At 35.0% G+C, this 19575-nt stretch overlaps 2 protein-coding genes across 2 annotated transcripts; both read left to right on the top strand.

Annotated features, from left to right (window-relative positions):
• Positions 1–16410: 16410 nt before the first annotated feature.
• On the top strand, positions 16411–16887 carry LOC132301165 (protein SRC2-like). Its single transcript, XM_059798440.1, has one exon. It carries the CDS (start codon positions 16411–16413, stop codon positions 16885–16887), a length of 477 nt encoding a protein of 158 aa, XP_059654423.1.
• Positions 16888–18475: 1588 nt separating this feature from the next.
• LOC132301164 (uncharacterized) lies at positions 18476–19081 on the top strand. The gene has a single exon (XM_059798439.1). The coding sequence runs from the start codon at positions 18476–18478 to the stop codon at positions 19079–19081; it is 606 nt and encodes a 201-aa protein (XP_059654422.1).
• The last annotated feature ends 494 nt before the right edge of the window (positions 19082–19575 follow it).

Genomic DNA, 19575 nt, shown 5'->3' with positions numbered 1-19575 from the left:
TATTCGAGATCGCATGCGTACTGCCCAAAGTAGGCAGAAGAGCTATGCTGATCGTCGTACTCGGGCTTTGGAGTTTCAGGTTGGGGATCAGGTTCTACTCAAAGTGTCTCCTATGAAGGGTGTTATGCGCTTTGGGAAGAAAGGGAAGTTGTCACCGCGATTTGTTGGTCCATTCATGATTACGGATCGCATTGGAGCTGTTGCTTATTGGTTGGCATTTTCGGATACTTTGGATCGTGTCCACAACGTGTTTCATGTTTCCATGTTGCGGAAATTTCTTCGAGATGAGGATCGGTATCAGCATATCGATGTTGGGGAGATTGCATTGCAGCCGGATGCAACTTATTTAGAGCCACCGTGTCGTATTGTCGACCGACGAGATCAGATTCTTCGTAATAAGGTTATTCCTTTGGTTCGTGTTCAATAGAGTCATCACAATGAATCTGAGTCCACTTGGGAACGAGAGGATGTCATTCGCTCACGGTTTCCTGAAATATTGGAAGAAGGTAAGAGTGAATTCCGAGGACGGAATTCCTTTTGTTAGGGGGGAAGAATGTAATACCCCTAATTTTAAAAAGGATATTCCTGATATTTAATGGTATTTAATTTATTATTTAAGTGCATTTTATTTGATTATGTGTCATTATTTTTTTATTAGGTGCTTAATTGTTTTCTTTTGTGGTGATTTAATTTATTTCTTTTGTGGTGATTTAATTTATTTAAATGATATTTATTTTTAGTTATTTGATTAGAATTACTTGTTAGTGTTTTAATTATTTAAGTGGCATTAATGGTTTAAGTGTAATTGGTTTAGTTATTTGATTGAAATTACTTGTTAGTGTTTTAATTATTTAATTGGCATTAATGGTTTAAGTGTAATTGGTTTAATTATTCTATGTGTGTCTTATTTTATGTGTGTCTTATTTGGTTTAATTGGGTTTACTAATTATTATTTTGTTCAATTAGATTATTTGTTAAGTATTTAATGGTGAATAGGGTAATTAGGTAAATACATCTAACTAGGGTTTTAATTACAGTATAAATTAGAGTTTTATATTATAGCCGTTGTAGGTTTCTACGTTAATTGGATGGGCTGGTTAGGATTGTGAGTTGGACTTAAATGAACCTAGGGTTTAGGAAAACTCTATAAGTATAAGGTAGACGTCTGTGTAGGGTTTTTTTTTAAACAAAGCACACGTTTTGTGGAAGTGGAGAAGGAAAAACGCAGTTTTTCACATTCTGCCAGATTTCATCAAACATCCGATCCCGTTTCGTCCGTGGTCCGATCGAGCTGAATTTTGGAGGAGAGGTTCATGACTCAGTGATGCACAATATGAACGGTGGAGATCAGAGTTTGATCTCGGGAACAGTGATTCGTACCTATGAACAGTAACTGGGTCGCACAGGTTTTTTTTCATTCTGCCCAGATTTTATCAAACATCCGATCCCGCTTCGTCCGTGGTCCGATCGAGCTGAAATTTGGAAGATAGGTTCATGACTCAGTGTCGCACAATCTGAATGGTGAAGATCAGATTTTGAGTTCGGGAATAGTGTTTCGTACCCGTGAACAGTAACCGGGTTTTGGAACTCGCCGGGATTTTTTTTAAGAAGATGACGTTGAAACTTTGAACAAAAGTTTCTGAGGCAAGATTCTATCCTTACTCTTTCCCTTAGGCTTCATACTCTTTGCACTCTTAAATGATTTCAGGATTAATGAAGATTAAACCAAACTAAAATGATATCTGTTTTGCTATGAAACTGGTAGTTACAGAAGTGTTGTATGCTTGTTCAACCTAGACTAAGCATGTTTGTGGATGCATTATGGTTCTGTGGTTCACGTTTTTCCTTACCACTGCTAGTATAAATTATTGGAAGAATGGGTCTAGATGATAGCTATCTTAACTTCTGTAATAGCAACTGTTGGAACTTAAATACTAGGAGGATTTGGGTTTAACACTAGATCGGTTTTGTAGAACACTATAATTTGAGCATGTCTACATACATACTGTGAATATTGTTTTGATGCTTACATTATCACAGTTAGTATCAACTGTGGAGGTTAGGATTTTGTGATACATACCCTACATATCTGTATGTCATTTGTAAGGTATTAAATGGAAGTTTTAATTAATTCTGTCTTTATATCAGACTAAATTGGGCATGTATATGTTGTTGTTGTGACCCTGTTTATCAATGCTTATTTTATCACTGCTAACATTGAATGTTGGATGTTGGAATTTAGTTGATATATACTTGATTTATTGGTATTATTGACTACTGGAGGATTGGAAAGTAGGCACCGGTATGGGACGGTGACATACTAAGGATGAGTTTGGTTTTTAAAACAATACCATTACCCACCTACTTGGAATAAGGATGGGATTAACTAAAAGTTAAGTCCCGTGGATTTGTATTGTCATGGCAACTACTTGTTGAGCGGCAATATCAAGGATTTTGGATGGATTTTATATATGTACTGTTATGGTGCCTCGGTATGAGCTTGAGCCTCAGGACCGATGGCTAGGGAGCGTATATGCATCGGGATGTGTAGCTGGCTACGATGGTTGGAGGTGTACCCTGTTTAGGTATAGGTACATATGCCCACTTCGTGTGCGTTTTAGCATGTTACCTCTATTCAGGTTGAGACTGGCCTATAGTCCAGTGAGAGTCCTTTAGTGTGACTATATATATATATTTACGGACTATTAGTTATTGTTGAATTGTTTAGGATGTACATGCGTATCGGGCCTCTGTTTGGATTGTAATAGTATAGAACTTGCGCGTGGGCCTGACCCACTTCTATTTTTCAGGTACACGACAGTTCCAGGCTTAGACGTGTTCGTGCTGAGCAGAGGTCTCTATTCACTCTTCCGACGATGTAGGGCTCTCTCTATAGTTTTATTTCTGGACGTTTATTACAGTTGTTCTATCTTCCGTTTGGATGTTTAATAGGGGTCCACTAAAGATGGATTCCCAAGTTGTAAACTGATGGAGTTTTGGAGTTTGGGTTTGATGAATTTTAATAATTATAATATTTTGCGGATTCTATTTTTAGTTCCTTCCAACTTTAATTTCATTTCTTAATTTATTTTGTATTCCGTATTCATTATAAAATATTAATTGTTTAATATTACCTCGGGTTTGGGCCTGAGCCTGATCAACCCGTGTCTCGGATCCGAGGGGTATCCCATATATATGCACTATTTCTATTTTCTTTATTCTTTTATTATTTTAAGTGTTACTAACTTTTAACTCTAATCACCTGCTAAATTTTTACCCTAAAACCCTACTAACTTTTACATTCTATTAGCAGTTGAAAATTGGGCCTAAAACCAATTCGATCCGATCCAAATCAACAGATTGAATTGGGTTCAATTTTCACCAATTCGTAGGGATTGGATTGGATTAGATTTAATGCCTAATCTGATCCGATCTGTGGCCACCACTAAAAAGTGGGCAATTGTTAATTTCAAATTGTTCAAAAGTTATTTTGGTACAAAAACAAGTTTAATCCATGAATTAATTGTAAAATATATTTTTACAAAAAGATTCATTGCAATTTACCATTATAATAATTATACATGCAATATATTAATATTCCAATTTTATATAGAATTTTCTTTGGGAGCACCACACTTTAATGTTCTTACAAAAAAAATTGAACTCATGTGAAATAATATTATCGTCCTCAATTCAATGTTTGATAATGAAGCATAATGGACATTTACGTCATTTATTTTTTTTTTAAAAAATAACAAAAACTTGAAGTGCATTTATTTAATCTCACTAAAATTATTAAATTTTACTAAAATTATTAAATTTTAATGAGTATTGAGACTTAATAATTTAATAAGATTAAATTATTAAACAAAGCACACGTTTTGTGGAAGTGGAGAAGGAAAAACGCAGTTTTTCACATTCTGCCAGATTTCATCAAACATTCGATCCCGTTTCGTCCGTGGTCCGATCGAGCTGAATTTTGGAGGAGAGGTTCATGACTCAGTGATGCACAATATGAACGGTGGAGATCAGAGTTTGATCTCGGGAACAGTGATTCGTACCCATGAACAGTAACTGGGTCGCACAGGTTTTTTTTCATTCTGCCCAGATTTTATCAAACATCCGATCCCGCTTCGTCCGTGGTCCGATCGAGCTGAAATTTGGAAGATAGGTTCATGACTCAGTGTCGCACAATCTGAATGGTGAAGATCAGATTTTGAGTTCGGGAATAGTGTTTCGTACTCGTGAACAGTAACCGGGTTTTGGAACTCGCCGGGATTTTTTTTAAGAAGATGACGTTGAAACTTTGAACAAAAGTTTCTGAGGCAAGATTCTATCCTTACTCTTTCCCTTAGGCTTCATACTCTTTGCACTCTTAAATGATTTCAGGATTAATGAAGATTAAACCAAACTAAAATGATATCTGTTTTGCTATGAAACTGGTAGTTACAGTAGTGTTGTATGCTTGTTCAACCTAGACTAAGCATGTTTGTGGATGCATTATGGTTCTGTGGTTCACGTTTTTCCTTACCACTGCTAGTATAAATTATTGGAAGAATGGGTCTAGATGATAGCTATCTTAACTTCTGTAATAGCAACTGTTGGAACTTAAATACTAGGAGGATTTGGGTTTAACACTAGATCGGTTTTGTAGAACACTATAATTTGAGCATGTCTACATACATACTGTGAATATTGTTTTGATGCTTACATTATCACAGTTAGTATCAACTGTGGAGGTTAGGATTTTGTGATACATACCCTACATATCTGTATGTCATTTGTAAGGTATTAAATGGAAGTTTTAATTAATTCTGTCTTTATATCAGACTAAATTGGGCATGTATATGTTGTTGTTGTGACCCTGTTTATCAATGCTTATTTTATCACTGCTAACATTGAATGTTGGATGTTGGAATTTAGTTGATATATACTTGATTTATTGGTATTATTGACTACTGGAGGATTGGAAAGTAGGCACCGGTATGGGACGGTGACATACTAAGGATGAGTTTGGTTTTTAAAACAATACCATTACCCACCTACTTGGAATAAGGATGGGATTAACTAAAAGTTAAGTCCCGTGGATTTGTATTGTCATGGCAACTACTTGTTGAGCGGCAATACCAAGGATTTTGGATGGATTTTATATATGTACTGTTATGGTGCCTCGGTATGAGCTTGAGCCTCAGGACCGATGGCTAGGGAGCGTATATGCATCGGGATGTGTAGCTGGCTACGATGGTTGGAGGTGTACCCTGTTTAGGTATAGGTACATATGCCCACTTCGTGTGCGTTTTAGCATGTTACCTCTATTCAGGTTGAGACTGGCCTATAGTCCAGTGAGAGTCCTTTAGTGTGACTATATATATATATTTACGGACTATTAGTTATTGTTGAATTGTTTAGGATGTACATGCGTATCGGGCCTCTGTTTGGATTGTAATAGTATAGAACTTGCGCGTGGGCCTGACCCACTTCTATTTTTCAGGTACACGACAGTTCCAGGCTTAGACGTGTTCGTGCTGAGCAGAGGTCTCTATTCACTCTTCCGACGATGTAGGGCTCTCTCTATAGTTTTATTTCTGGACGTTTATTACAGTTGTTCTATCTTCCGTTTGGATGTTTAATAGGGGTCCACTAAAGATGGATTCCCAAGTTGTAAACTGATGGAGTTTTGGAGTTTGGGTTTGATGAATTTTAATAATTATAATATTTTGCGGATTCTATTTTTAGTTCCTTCCAACTTTAATTTCATTTCTTAATTTATTTTGTATTCCGTATTCATTATAAAATATTAATTGTTTAATATTACCTCGGGTTTGGGCCTGAGCCTGATCAACCCGTGTCTCGGATCCGAGGGGTATCCCATATATATGCACTATTTCTATTTTCTTTATTCTTTTATTATTTTAAGTGTTACTAACTTTTAACTCTAATCACCTGCTAAATTTTTACCCTAAAACCCTACTAACTTTTACATTCTATTAGCAGTTGAAAATTGGGCCTAAAACCAATTCGATCCGATCCAAATCAACAGATTGAATTGGGTTCAATTTTCACCAATTCGTAGGGATTGGATTGGATTAGATTTAATGCCTAATCTGATCCGATCTGTGGCCACCACTAAAAAGTGGGCAATTGTTAATTTCAAATTGTTCAAAAGTTATTTTGGTACAAAAACAAGTTTAATCCATGAATTAATTGTAAAATATATTTTTACAAAAAGATTCATTGCAATTTACCATTATAATAATTATACATGCAATATATTAATATTCCAATTTTATATAGAATTTTCTTTGGGAGCACCACACTTTAATGTTCTTACAAAAAAAATTGAACTCATGTGAAATAATATTATCGTCCTCAATTCAATGTTTGATAATGAAGCATAATGGACATTTACGTCATTTATTTTTTTTTTAAAAAATAACAAAAACTTGAAGTGCATTTATTTAATCTCACTAAAATTATTAAATTTTACTAAAATTATTAAATTTTAATGAGTATTGAGACTTAATAATTTAATAAGATTAAATTATTAAACAAAGCACACGTTTTGTGGAAGTGGAGAAGGAAAAACGCAGTTTTTCACATTCTGCCAGATTTCATCAAACATTCGATCCCGTTTCGTCCGTGGTCCGATCGAGCTGAATTTTGGAGGAGAGGTTCATGACTCAGTGATGCACAATATGAACGGTGGAGATCAGAGTTTGATCTCGGGAACAGTGATTCGTACCCATGAACAGTAACTGGGTCGCACAGGTTTTTTTTCATTCTGCCCAGATTTTATCAAACATCCGATCCCGCTTCGTCCGTGGTCCGATCGAGCTGAAATTTGGAAGATAGGTTCATGACTCAGTGTCGCACAATCTGAATGGTGAAGATCAGATTTTGAGTTCGGGAATAGTGTTTCGTACCCGTGAACAGTAACCGGGTTTTGGAACTCGCCGGGATTTTTTTTAAGAAGATGACGTTGAAACTTTGAACAAAAGTTTCTGAGGCAAGATTTTATCCTTACTCTTTCCCTTAGGCTTCATACTCTTTACACTCTTAAATGATTTCAGGATTAATGAAGATTAAACCAAACTAAAATGATATCTGTTTTGCTATGAAACTGGTAGTTACAGTAGTGTTGTATGCTTGTTCAACCTAGACTAAGCATGTTTGTGGATGCATTATGGTTCTGTGGTTCACGTTTTTCCTTACCACTGCTAGTATAAATTATTGGAAGAATGGGTCTAGATGATAGCTATCTTAACTTCTGTAATAGCAACTGTTGGAACTTAAATACTAGGAGGATTTGGGTTTAACACTAGATCGGTTTTGTAGAACACTATAATTTGAGCATGTCTACATACATACTGTGAATATTGTTTTGATGCTTACATTATCACAGTTAGTATCAACTGTGGAGGTTAGGATTTTGTGATACATACCCTACATATCTGTATGTCATTTGTAAGGTATTAAATGGAAGTTTTAATTAATTCTGTCTTTATATCAGACTAAATTGGGCATGTATATGTTGTTGTTGTGACCCTGTTTATCAATGCTTATTTTATCACTGCTAACATTGAATGTTGGATGTTGGAATTTAGTTGATATATACTTGATTTATTGGTATTATTGACTACTGGAGGATTGGAAAGTAGGCACCGGTATGGGACGGTGACATACTAAGGATGAGTTTGGTTTTTAAAACAATACCATTACCCACCTACTTGGAATAAGGATGGGATTAACTAAAAGTTAAGTCCCGTGGATTTGTATTGTCATGGCAACTACTTGTTGAGCGGCAATACCAAGGATTTTGGATGGATTTTATATATGTACTGTTATGGTGCCTCGGTATGAGCTTGAGCCTCAGGACCGATGGCTAGGGAGCGTATATGCATCGGGATGTGTAGCTGGCTACGATGGTTGGAGGTGTACCCTGTTTAGGTATAGGTACATATGCCCACTTCGTGTGCGTTTTAGCATGTTACCTCTATTCAGGTTGAGACTGGCCTATAGTCCAGTGAGAGTCCTTTAGTGTGACTATATATATATATTTACGGACTATTAGTTATTGTTGAATTGTTTAGGATGTACATGCGTATCGGGCCTCTGTTTGGATTGTAATAGTATAGAACTTGCGCGTGGGCCTGACCCACTTCTATTTTTCAGGTACACGACAGTTCCAGGCTTAGACGTGTTCGTGCTGAGCAGAGGTCTCTATTCACTCTTCCGACGATGTAGGGCTCTCTCTATAGTTTTATTTCTGGACGTTTATTACAGTTGTTCTATCTTCCGTTTGGATGTTTAATAGGGGTCCACTAAAGATGGATTCCCAAGTTGTAAACTGATGGAGTTTTGGAGTTTGGGTTTGATGAATTTTAATAATTATAATATTTTGCGGATTCTATTTTTAGTTCCTTCCAACTTTAATTTCATTTCTTAATTTATTTTGTATTCCGTATTCATTATAAAATATTAATTGTTTAATATTACCTCGGGTTTGGGCCTGAGCCTGATCAACCCGTGTCTCGGATCCGAGGGGTATCTCATATATATGCACTATTTCTATTTTCTTTATTCTTTTATTATTTTAAGTGTTACTAACTTTTAACTCTAATCACCTGCTAAATTTTTACCCTAAAACCCTACTAACTTTTACATTCTATTAGCAGTTGAAAATTGGGCCTAAAACCAATTCGATCCGATCCAAATCAACAGATTGAATTGGGTTCAATTTTCACCAATTCGTAGGGATTGGATTGGATTAGATTTAATGCCTAATCTGATCCGATCTGTGGCCACCACTAAAAAGTGGGCAATTGTTAATTTCAAATTGTTCAAAAGTTATTTTGGTACAAAAACAAGTTTAATCCATGAATTAATTGTAAAATATATTTTTACAAAAAGATTCATTGCAATTTACCATTATAATAATTATACATGCAATATATTAATATTCCAATTTTATATAGAATTTTCTTTGGGAGCACCACACTTTAATGTTCTTACAAAAAAAATTGAACTCATGTGAAATAATATTATCGTCCTCAATTCAATGTTTGATAATGAAGCATAATGGACATTTACGTCATTTATTTTTTTTTTAAAAAATAACAAAAACTTGAAGTGCATTTATTTAATCTCACTAAAATTATTAAATTTTACTAAAATTATTAAATTTTAATGAGTATTGAGACTTAATAATTTAATAAGATTAAATTATTAAACAAAGCACACGTTTTGTGGAAGTGGAGAAGGAAAAACGCAGTTTTTCACATTCTGCCAGATTTCATCAAACATCCGATCCCGTTTCGTCCGTGGTCCGATCGAGCTGAATTTTGGAGGAGAGGTTCATGACTCAGTGATGCACAATATGAACGGTGGAGATCAGAGTTTGATCTCGGGAACAGTGATTCGTACCCATGAACAGTAACTGGGTCGCACAGGTTTTTTTTCATTCTGCCCAGATTTTATCAAACATCCGATCCCGCTTCGTCCGTGGTCCGATCGAGCTGAAATTTGGAAGATAGGTTCATGACTCAGTGTCGCACAATCTGAATGGTGAAGATCAGATTTTGAGTTCGGGAATAGTGTTTCGTACCCGTGAACAGTAACCGGGTTTTGGAACTCGCCGGGATTTTTTTTAAGAAGATGACGTTGAAACTTTGAACAAAAGTTTCTGAGGCAAGATTCTATCCTTACTCTTTCCCTTAGGCTTCATACTCTTTGCACTCTTAAATGATTTCAGGATTAATGAAGATTAAACCAAACTAAAATGATATCTGTTTTGCTATGAAACTGGTAGTTACAGTAGTGTTGTATGCTTGTTCAACCTAGACTAAGCATGTTTGTGGATGCATTATGGTTCTGTGGTTCACGTTTTTCCTTACCACTGCTAGTATAAATTATTGGAAGAATGGGTCTAGATGATAGCTATCTTAACTTCTGTAATAGCAACGGTTGGAACTTAAATACTAGGAGGATTTGGGTTTAACACTAGATCGGTTTTGTAGAACACTATAATTTGAGCATGTCTAAATACATACTGTGAATATTGTTTTGATGCTTACATTATCACAGTTAGTATCAACTGTGGAGGTTAGGATTTTGTGATACATACCCTACATATCTGTATGTCATTTGTAAGGTATTAAATGGAAGTTTTAATTAATTCTGTCTTTATATCAGACTAAATTGGGCATGTATATGTTGTTGTTGTGACCCTGTTTATCAATGCTTATTTTATCACTGCTAACATTGAATGTTGGATGTTGGAATTTAGTTGATATATACTTGATTTATTGGTATTATTGACTACTGGAGGATTGGAAAGTAGGCACCGGTATGGGACGGTGACATACTAAGGATGAGTTTGGTTTTTAAAACAATACCATTACCCACCTACTTGGAATAAGGATGGGATTAACTAAAAGTTAAGTCCCGTGGATTTGTATTGTCATGGCAACTACTTGTTGAGCGGCAATACCAAGGATTTTGGATGGATTTTATATATGTACTGTTATGGTGCCTCGGTATGAGCTTGAGCCTCAGGACCGATGGCTAGGGAGCGTATATGCATCGGGATGTGTAGCTGGCTACGATGGTTGGAGGTGTACCCTGTTTAGGTATAGGTACATATGCCCACTTCGTGTGCGTTTTAGCATGTTACCTCTATTCAGGTTGAGACTGGCCTATAGTCCAGTGAGAGTCCTTTAGTGTGACTATATATATATATTTACGGACTATTAGTTATTGTTGAATTGTTTAGGATGTACATGCGTATCGGGCCTCTGTTTGGATTGTAATAGTATAGAACTTGCGCGTGGGCCTGACCCACTTCTATTTTTCAGGTACACGACAGTTCCAGGCTTAGACGTGTTCGTGCTGAGCAGAGGTCTCTATTCACTCTTCCGACGATGTAGGGCTCTCTCTATAGTTTTATTTCTGGACGTTTATTACAGTTGTTCTATCTTCCGTTTGGATGTTTAATAGGGGTCCACTAAAGATGGATTCCCAAGTTGTAAACTGATGGAGTTTTGGAGTTTGGGTTTGATGAATTTTAATAATTATAATATTTTGCGGATTCTATTTTTAGTTCCTTCCAACTTTAATTTTATTTCTTAATTTATTTTGTATTCCGTATTCATTATAAAATATTAATTGTTTAATATTACCTCGGGTTTGGGCCTGAGCCTGATCAACCCGTGTCTCGGATCCGAGGGGTATCTCATATATATGCACTATTTCTATTTTCTTTATTCTTTTATTATTTTAAGTGTTACTAACTTTTAACTCTAATCACCTGCTAAATTTTTACCCTAAAACCCTACTAACTTTTACATTCTATTAGCAGTTGAAAATTGGGCCTAAAACCAATTCGATCCGATCCAAATCAACAGATTGAATTGGGTTCAATTTTCACCAATTCGTAGGGATTGGATTGGATTAGATTTAATGCCTAATCTGATCCGATCTGTGGCCACCACTAAAAAGTGGGCAATTGTTAATTTCAAATTGTTCAAAAGTTATTTTGGTACAAAAACAAGTTTAATCCATGAATTAATTGTAAAATATATTTTTACAAAAAGATTCAGTGCAATTTACCATTATAATAATTATACATGCAATATATTAATATTCCAATTTTATATAGAATTTTCTTTGGGAGCACCACACTTTAATGTTCTTACAAAAAAAATTGAACTCATGTGAAATAATATTATCGTCCTCAATTCAATGTTTGATAATGAAGCATAATGGACATTTACGTCATTTATTTTTTTTTTTAAAAATAACAAAAACTTGAAGTGCATTTATTTAATCTCACTAAAATTATTAAATTTTACTAAAATTATTAAATTTTAATGAGTATTGAGACTTAATAATTTAATAAGATTAAAGCTTATTTCCGACCAAGATTTTCCTATTTGGAAACTAATTTGCTTCTGATGCAGATTTTCCAATTTGAAAGTGATTACAGTTACTTATCACGCAAGTTTCCCAATCTAAATCCGATACTAATACCAGTTTCTCTCTCTATATATACAAACGACTCTCTCTATAAACACACATATACACACTCATCGTCTTTCAGTTTTTACTTTTTTACATCTTAGAGAGTTGTTACGGAAACATGGAGCATCGTGTTCTAGATATCACCGTTATCTCTGCAGAAGGCCTCAAGCACATTGATTTCATCTCTGATATCGATCTTTATGTTTCGTGTTGGATCTCCGGCGACCGGGGAACTCAGAAGATTACTCAAAGCGGCAGGCGTGTCGGAAGCAGCCTCGAATGGAACCAGCGCATGAAATTCCCCGTGGCTAAGAACGACATGGACAAATATGCCCTTTTCCAGCTCTAGTCCGAGCGCATTCTTGGTGAGCGGGACCAGCGGGTCATCGGCTATGTCTTCATCAGCCTCCAGGAGCTCCTCAAAGGCGCCGCTGGAGAACGCGTCGTGCAGCTCAAGGTCTATGATCACAGCGGAAACACTACAGACGCTACGCTGAAATTGTCTTATAGGTTTGATGAACAGTACTTCATTGTAAGGGCACCACCGCCGCAAGGCAAGGGCTGTGCGCCGCCATCTCGTCCACTTTGTTCTATGTGTGGCAGATTCATGTGATTTACTTAATTTTTCGAATTTTACAAGTACCTTTTGGGATTATTTTGTGCTAAAAACCCTAATCACTCTATCTAGTTACGTGCATTTGTTGTTTATTCCATATTTGAATCATTCGTCTACTTTCATCACAATGAGTTCTCTATCAAATTGTATAGCTAGTTTTGTGAATTTTGGAAAAGGTTTTTTTTTTTTTTTAATTTCACCTATCTACTTGAATCCAAATTGAAATATAAGATTTATTCGTTTTGTTTATAGTAATTTTTTTAGTTAATTAGTTGATTTGATTATTGATAAATATTGTATTAATTAGGGATTGATTTGACTGTAATTTAAAAACGACGCTGTGCGGATTTTTAATTGTAACTATTAAATGGGGTATATTATCTCTGTTCAGTGTCACTATTTTGTTTTTCTCTCTTTTGCTTTGATAACCCTAATTAGAGAGATGGAGGTGAAATTCAATTAATAGAACTTGAAGTATATAAGAATTCTTTTATTTTTTTTAACCCTTCAAAAATTTGATTAAATAAAAAAAAAACATAGGGCATAACTATGGCTGTTACAACGAAAGGGACTTTTAGTTCAAAAAAAAAAAAAAAAAAAAAAAAAAAAAAAAAAAAAAGAAGAAGAAGAAGAAAGAAAGAAAGAAAACCAAGTACGAAGTACTTCAATGAACATTGAAGGTCATTTGAGCAATAGTCCAGTTGGTACAAATGCACCTCTCCAAATGAGAGGTTGGGTGGAATTCCAATCCATTGGCTAATTTTTTAATCAAATACTTGATTTTTTTTTAAAACATTGGAAAATTTATATTTTATATATAGTTTAAAGTGACCATGAACTTTAGGGAAGAGAAGAACTTAAAAAAAAAAAAAAAAATAGTTTAGAGAAGATAAGTAGTTATTAAGTGATCATTTAATGATTTATTACCTAAATACCTTCTCTAAATTTTTACTACGGATGGTAGACAATGGGTGCTCTAAGAGATCATCTGATGATTTATTATCTAAATATCTTTTTTATAATAATTTTTCTTAATCTGAATTTGTTCCCAAGTTATATTGGTTCCAAAAAAATATTAATTGTAAATCTCAATCTATTGTTATACGGATATTCATTGCCATTTATTTATTTTATTTTTTTGAAAGTTAAAATTCAATTGTATAAATATAAGAAACATAGTACAGCCCATAAGAAGTAAGGCCAATGCTAACTACAAAAGATGAAGCCGAATAGGCACAAACAAGACAGCATTAGAAGCCCAAGCCTAATCCAAGCAAACAAGTTCACATGACCGTTACTGGTCAACAATTGCACTCCGGTGGTTTCTCTGGTGGACAGATCACTGATTCCGGAATTTCCCATTCAAGTGCAATTCTTCTATCACTGAGAGGCTCTAAAATAGAAGACAAGAGTTTGGCTCTGATTGTTTCCAAGGTGAGATGAAGTACTAAGTTGGCAGTGAGTGATTTATTCTTGCCATTTATCCTTATGGTACGTTGGTAGCACCGAATTCACTATTTGGATTTGGGATTAGAAGAAATCTAATTCAAACTTTGTACTAAATTTCATCCGATTCCAAATTCTAGGCGCTAGTTTACTACTTATAAGCATTATAATAGTTACACAAGCATTAGGTGAATTAATATTCGTACCTTAAATTAAATTCACTTCACTCTAAATGTGAAATGATATTCTCGTTCTTAAAGATTTAACTTCAATGAGATAGCATGTAGAAAGAATTACTCCACATTATACTAGTCAGAAATTCGAATTTTTTTAGAACCATCTGATAGAATTTTTACTACGGGTGGTAGACAATGGGTGCTCTAAGAGCCACCATAGTCTGTGACATTTATTTTAATAAAGTTTATGTCATTTATTTTAATAAAATTAAAACGAAAAACGAAGTGCGTTTATTTAATCTCAAGTGGATAAGAAATTTTATCCAGCGTGAAAACTGGACACTTCATGTAGTATTTGGAAAGTAATCCAAATACTACGCAAACACCAACGTGAGAATGATGACCAGAAATTAACTCAGTTGTCACTCTCTCTATATATGAAGCTATCATACTTGATTCAATTATTGAGAATGAAGTATAAGCTAGGGCGAGCATTTACATTATTCAATTTATGAGGGAAAAAAAAAAAAAGAAAAGAAAAAATGTATTCATACAAAGTTGTACAGTAACCTCATGGTTGTAGTTTAAAATTAAAAAATCTTTTTATTTTTTAAATAACGATATACTTTTAAACAAAACTTAAATCAATATGCCTATTATTTAATCAACCACAAAAAGACATACAAAGTTAGAAGAAACAAAACATTATTCTCATTCAAAAATCTTCAACCAATACCAATACAAAGTTATAAAAAATTATTGTTCAAATGTAAGAGGGGAGGGTAGGACTCGACAGCGTTGGGGAGAAGATCTTTTGGGAGGCTGTACTCGGTAAAGAGTTGATGATGGGTTTGGTGGAGGCATCAAATTGAAGATTAAAGGGAAAGCGCATCCACTTCGTAATGAACTTTTGAAGGGTTTTTTTTTTCCTAACCAAATCCCCAAAACTTATGCAATATATAGAAGCTAAAATATATATTGAAAAAAATATATATATATGAACATAACAAGAAGTTGGATGATGAACATGGTGTCAGAGGAGAGGGTAGGACTTAACAACCTTTGGGAAAAGATCCTTTGGGAGGCGTACTAGGTGAGGAGTTGATGAAGGGCCTGGTGGAGCGTCAAAAATGAAGATTAAATAGAGATCGCATCCACTTTGTAATGAACTTTTGAAGGTTCTTTTTTTTTTTAATCTGATTAGGGTTTGTTTTTTTCTCTTCAAGCAAACATATACATTGATATGTATTTTTCCCTTTGATTTTTTGAACTAATAGAGGCTTTTCAATGCTTTGTTTTCCCTTCAATTTTGCAAAATGGAAAAGAGAGAACCGTGAGTTAGAGAGAGAAATAATGAAGGAAATAGTAGAACGAACATACCACTGTGGAGAAATCAGAGAGATAAAGAGGGGTTGTCAAAACAATTATGTGACAGTTATATGTATGATTCGAACTACGACTAAGCCAATTTGAACGGACAGAATATCAATCCTCTTTATCAAAAAGTGAAAATCTTAGATATTTGACCCAAAAATCGAGGGTGTATGCCCGAAAGTTGTGTGTGCGCACGGCAAGAAAAGGGATGATGGGGTGAATCAAACCTGAGCTCCACACAACTCAGGAAAGTGTCAATTAATTGGGCTACCCATCTTGCCTCATCAAAAGTTACGTGTGAGTGTGTAAAAATATATATATGTATGTATTGCGGTAACTCAAAGATTGTTGTTTAATGATAAGTTCAAATCCAAGATTATAATTTAATGATAAGTTAAAATTGCCTAAAGATAAAAAGAGTGCGTAAATATATCTCCCAGCTAGCTATAATTAAATTTGATTAGAATAGTTAAATTCTATTTAGTGAGATAAAAGTGCCGATTGAGATAATTTATCCAAAAGTTAATCTTGAACAGGAAGTTTCCTAATACAAATCCACACCGCTATAGAAAGTACTAGAAACCCAAATGTACCTCGCCCAAGTTACTCTTTCTTTATAAATACAAACCACTCTCTCTACATATGATCTTATAAATAAACACACGCATACACAACTGACAATTGATAGAAAATCACTACCGGAGATGGAGTATCGTGCTCTAGATATAACCGTTCTCTCTGCAGAGGGCTTAAAGCACTTTGATCTCATCTCAGATATGAATGGATGTTTACGCGGCCGTTTTGTTCTCCGGTGACCCAAGAATACTTGAGTGTAAGACTCCCAGCGCCAGGCGTGGCGCCAACAGCAGTCTCGAGTGGAACCACCGCATGGAGTTCTATTTGGCAGAGGCAGATCTGGCCAACCCTCGTGAGGACCCTTGTGTCTGCTTCCAGCTCCGATCCGAACGCATTCTTGGTGAACGACGAGTCATCGGCTACATCGTCATAAGCCTCCGGGAACTTCTCAAAACCGCTCCCGGAGTACACGCCGTCGAGTTCAACGTCTGTGATCCAGACGGAAAGATTACTGACGCTACCCTGAAATTTTCTTACAAGTTTGATGTTAAGTTCATTGTACTGCCGGCGGCGGCGGCGGCAGAAATTTTTTATCTGCCGGGCATGGGCTGTAAGCTGCCTCTAGGGGTGGCGCTGCCATATCATCCAATGCAAGAATATGCGTTGGGTTTATTGGTATGAATTCCTATGATCGATGGTGGGTTTGGTGTCGCTGGCTCTTGGAACTTGTTATGGATTGTTAATTGTAATTAGGGCATGATTTCAATGTTAAACAATTTCTCTTCATTGTGTTTTTTTCGTTATTTCTTTTCTTCTTTCTTCAATTTTACTCTCTTGATTTTATTTCTTACTCTAATAATAGATGCAATCCAAAGAACAACAAAACTTAAATTTTTTTTTCGGTAATTAACAACAACACTTAATTTCCTCCTTGACTATTTAAGAAAGGACCTTGTTCTTGCTGATAGTTATCTCTGCCCATTAATTCATATATATATATATAATTAAACAATGTGTCTTTTATAATAACTCTTTCTTTTTCTTTTTCTTTTTTATTTATTTTTTTTCTTAATGTTGGTTAAACTGATACTAAATTTAGAGTGGAAACGAATGGTTATTTCATAATTATCACCGAATCTTACTTGGTCAAGTTCATTAAGGCATTTTTAAAGTGTGTGAATTCCATGACATTTTTAAAGTGTGAGAGTTCCACAGTGGCATGCGGTATCAGTCTCTTGCCTCGCAAAGGGAGATGAGGGGTCTCAGAAGAGATATGTGTGTGAGTACCAATTACGAAAAAAAAAAACTCTATTCAATCACACTGATTTCGAACGAAAAATGAATAATGAAGTGCAGAAAATAAAAGGAAAATTGGGGAAAAAAAATTCCTGAAACATATCATGGTGGTTTCCTTAAGTACTGCAATTGATCAAAAAACTCAAATATCAAATCATACATATATATACGCATATAGATATAGGTATGATTGTATTAATATCATCAAATCAGCAAAGAGAATATCCAACAAAAGCATATATATGTATATGTATATATATATATGTGTATGTATATACATGCTCAATAGTTTGTGAGGTTAAAGATGAGTATAAATACTCAACAATTTAAGGTTTTAGGTAAATGGATAAATGTCTATCCGTTACAGTTGGCAGGTTCGGCGAAAGATACCCAATAATAATTCGGGTTTTCTATCATAATCAAATAACAACTAGTAAACTGAATTTTTTTTGCTTAAATTAGACATTTATTAACTTAAGTAATTAATTTGTTAAACAAATTATATACAGGTTGATTAATAGAAGTTACAACCTTATTAAAAAAAATAACTATTTTCTGATTGGAAGAGAATTTTACTCCCGGATCGTGAACAATGGGTGCTCTAAGAACCACTATTGTCTACAATATATATTTATATATATAAAGAAATTTATGTCATTTAATTTATTTATTTTTAAATAAAACAACCCGTGTTTGGTTTTTTTTTATTATTTTATTTTATTTTATCTCAAGTGGATAAGAAATTTTATCCAAAGTGAAAATTGGACATGAAGTAGTATTTGGAAAGTAATCCAAATCCTGCGCAAACAGCATTACGAAAGTGTTGACTATAAATTATCCGTGAGTTGTTACTGTCTCTTTCTATACAAACTACTCGATCTCTCTAAATATTATAAAGTATAAACACACTTTTTCAGTTATTACTTTTTTCAGAGCAGAAAATATCTACTGAAGAGGATTTTGATTCTACAACATGGATTATCGTGTTCTAGCTATCACCGTTTTATCTGCGAAAGGCCTAACAAAAGTTAATACTATATCTGACATGGACGTTTACGTGACGGGGTTGATCTCCGGTGACCAGAGAACTGAACAGAGGACTCCCACCAACAGCCGTGGCAGCGGAAAGAGCCCCGAATGGAACCACCGCATGAAGTTTTCGGTGGCTGAATCCGACCTGGCCACGCCCACCGACCACTTTGTCAGGCTCAATCTCCGGTCCAAGCGCAAAGTTCTTGGTGACCGAGACATTGGCTACGTCACCATCCGCCTCCACGAGCTTCTTGAAAAAGCAGGCCGCGCCGGAGAACGTTTCATGGAGCACAAGGTGCGTGATCCCACCGGAAAGACTACAGACGCTAAGCTGAAATTTTGTTACAGGTTCGATGAAAAGTTTGTTGCCCCGCCGCCGGAGAAATTTTATGACTTCGCCATGTATTGGTGTGCGCAGCCACCTCCAGGGGTGGCACCGCCACATCGTCCACCGCAGTTGTATGTGTTTGCTGCAGAGACAGATGCGATAAAGTATGGAGTTGAACGGATGCAGAAGAAGCACAGGCATTCCTTCTGTTTGGTGTAATAATGATCTATATTTATCATTTGATGGAATCAAACTCTGGTAGTTTTGAAAAAATAAAAACATGAAAAAATAATATTTACCCTTGTTGAAGTATTACTTTTAGGCATATAGGCATGTAGCAGGTATCACTTTTTGTGTTACCGAAAAAAGTACCTGATGCACAAAAGTGGTACCTATATAAATAAAAGTGGTACCTCTATGTTTAAAACAAAAGTGATACCTAATGCACAAAAGTAGTCTGAGGGTAAACAATGTTTTTTTATGTTCACGTCAGCATTTTGGTCAATTTCATTTTTTTGAAACTATGAGATCGACTTTGACTCCATTAAATAATAAATATAAATCATTAGCACCATCTATATGTAATAATTCCTAATTTAAAATCTACACCATGTGGATTGCTAATTGTAAATATTATTTAGGGTTTGATTTGAATGTTACATTATTTCTGTTCAATCTTTTTTTCTTTATTCAGTTTTACTCTTTCAATTTTC

This window comes from Cornus florida, unplaced genomic scaffold (assembly GCF_030987335.1).
Source record: "Cornus florida cultivar Cherokee Brave unplaced genomic scaffold, ASM3098733v1 CherokeeBrave_3.0.0_Hap2_Chr03, whole genome shotgun sequence".
Classification (NCBI taxonomy): Eukaryota; Viridiplantae; Streptophyta; class Magnoliopsida; order Cornales; family Cornaceae; genus Cornus; species Cornus florida.
The sequence above is the reverse complement of the archived record's forward strand: the minus strand, read 5'-3'. Positions and strand labels throughout refer to the sequence as shown.